We start from the raw sequence: 1417 nt of genomic DNA, 5'->3' as shown, positions 1-1417 counted from the left end.
CCTAACAAGTGGACTGAACTTGAGTTTCCCTCATGTTCTTTCTTCCCTCCTGCTGCAGGTAGGACTCCTCTGCAGCCCACAGCAGCCCCTGCTCCCCATGCCACTCTCAGCCAGCACCAGCCACAACTCAAGCAGGAGAGCTGCAGAAAAGTTCTACTGCAAAGAGAGAGGCTCTGTTTGGGGGTTCTCTAAGACGTGTAATAGGTTTTCCTCATCCAAATCAGTTCTAACTTTGTTCTACCTTTTTCTCTCCAACAGAGAATGTCAGAAAATGCCCAACATCAGCTCTGTGAGCGAGTTCCTCCTGCTGGCATTCGCAGACACGCGCGAGATGCAGCTCCTGCACTTCGCGCTCTTCCTGGGCATCTACCTGGCTGCCCTCCTGGGCAACGGCCTCATCCTCACAGCCGTAGCCTGCCACCACCGCCTCCACACCCCCATGTACTTCTTCCTCCTCAACCTTGCCCTCCTCGACCTGGGCTGCATCTCCACCACTCTGCCCAAAGCCATGGCCAATGCCCTCTGGGACACCAGGGCCATCTCCTATCAAGGTTGTGCTGCACAGGTCTTCCTTTTAGTTCTCCTGGTTGGAGCAGAGTATTCCCTTCTCACTGTCATGGCCTACGACCGCTACATTGCCATCTGCAAGCCCCTGCACTACTGGAGCCTCGTGGGCAGCAGAGCTTGTGCCCAGATGGCAGCAGCTGCCTGGGGCAGTGGCTTTCTTGATGCTGTCCTGCACACAGCCAACACATTTTCTCTGCCCCTCTGCCAAGGCAATGCTGTAGACCAGTTCTTCTGTGAAATCCCCCACATCCTCAAGCTCTCCTGCTCAGATGCCTACCTCAGGGAAGTTTTGTCTCTTGTGTTTAGTGTTTTTTTAGGCTTTGGTTGTTTTGTTTTCATTGTGCTGTCCTATGTGCAAATCTTCAGGGCAGTGCTGAGGATGCCCTCTGAGCAGAGCAAGCACAAAGCCTTTTCCATGTGCCTCCCTCACCTGGCTGTGGTCTCCCTGATGGTTAGCACTGGCATGTTTGCTTACCTGAAGCCCCCCTCTGTCTTCTCCCCATCCGTGGACCTGGTGCTGGCATTTCTGTACTCAGTGGTACCTCCAGCACTGAACCCCCTTATCTACAGCATGAGAAACAAGGACCTAAAGTATGGAGTGAGGAGACTGTTCCTATGCATGCTTCTTAAGCATCAATAATATAGTTATAATATATAATCATAATTATTTGAAATTACTGTTATTTGTGTCATTTCATTTTTATCATTATTTCACTAATATTATTCTTAGCATCCTGCCTGTTAATTAATTTCTTTACTTTGAGCAAATCATCTAATCTACCCGTAGTACTAGTCCTCCAGTGTAAATAAAAACAATAAAGAAGCCATCAGAAATTCATTGGTGTCAGTA

The 1417-nt window shown here is 49.3% G+C and overlaps 1 protein-coding gene across 1 annotated transcript; it reads left to right on the top strand.

The window, feature by feature from the left end:
• Positions 1-271: 271 nt before the first annotated feature.
• Positions 272-1207, top strand: LOC311427970 (olfactory receptor 14C36-like; the record flags this gene model as incomplete). The annotated part of the gene is made up of 1 exon (XM_084539545.1): positions 272-1207. The coding sequence occupies one exon, from the start codon at positions 272-274 to the stop codon at positions 1205-1207; it is 936 nt and encodes a 311-aa protein (XP_084395671.1).
• Between the last annotated feature and the right edge of the window lie 210 nt (positions 1208-1417).

This window comes from Aythya ferina, assembly GCF_964211825.1.
Source record: "Aythya ferina genome assembly, contig: HAP1_SCAFFOLD_29, whole genome shotgun sequence".
Lineage (NCBI taxonomy): Eukaryota > Metazoa > Chordata > Aves > Anseriformes > Anatidae > Aythya > Aythya ferina.
The sequence above is the reverse complement of the archived record's forward strand: the minus strand, read 5'-3'. Positions and strand labels throughout refer to the sequence as shown.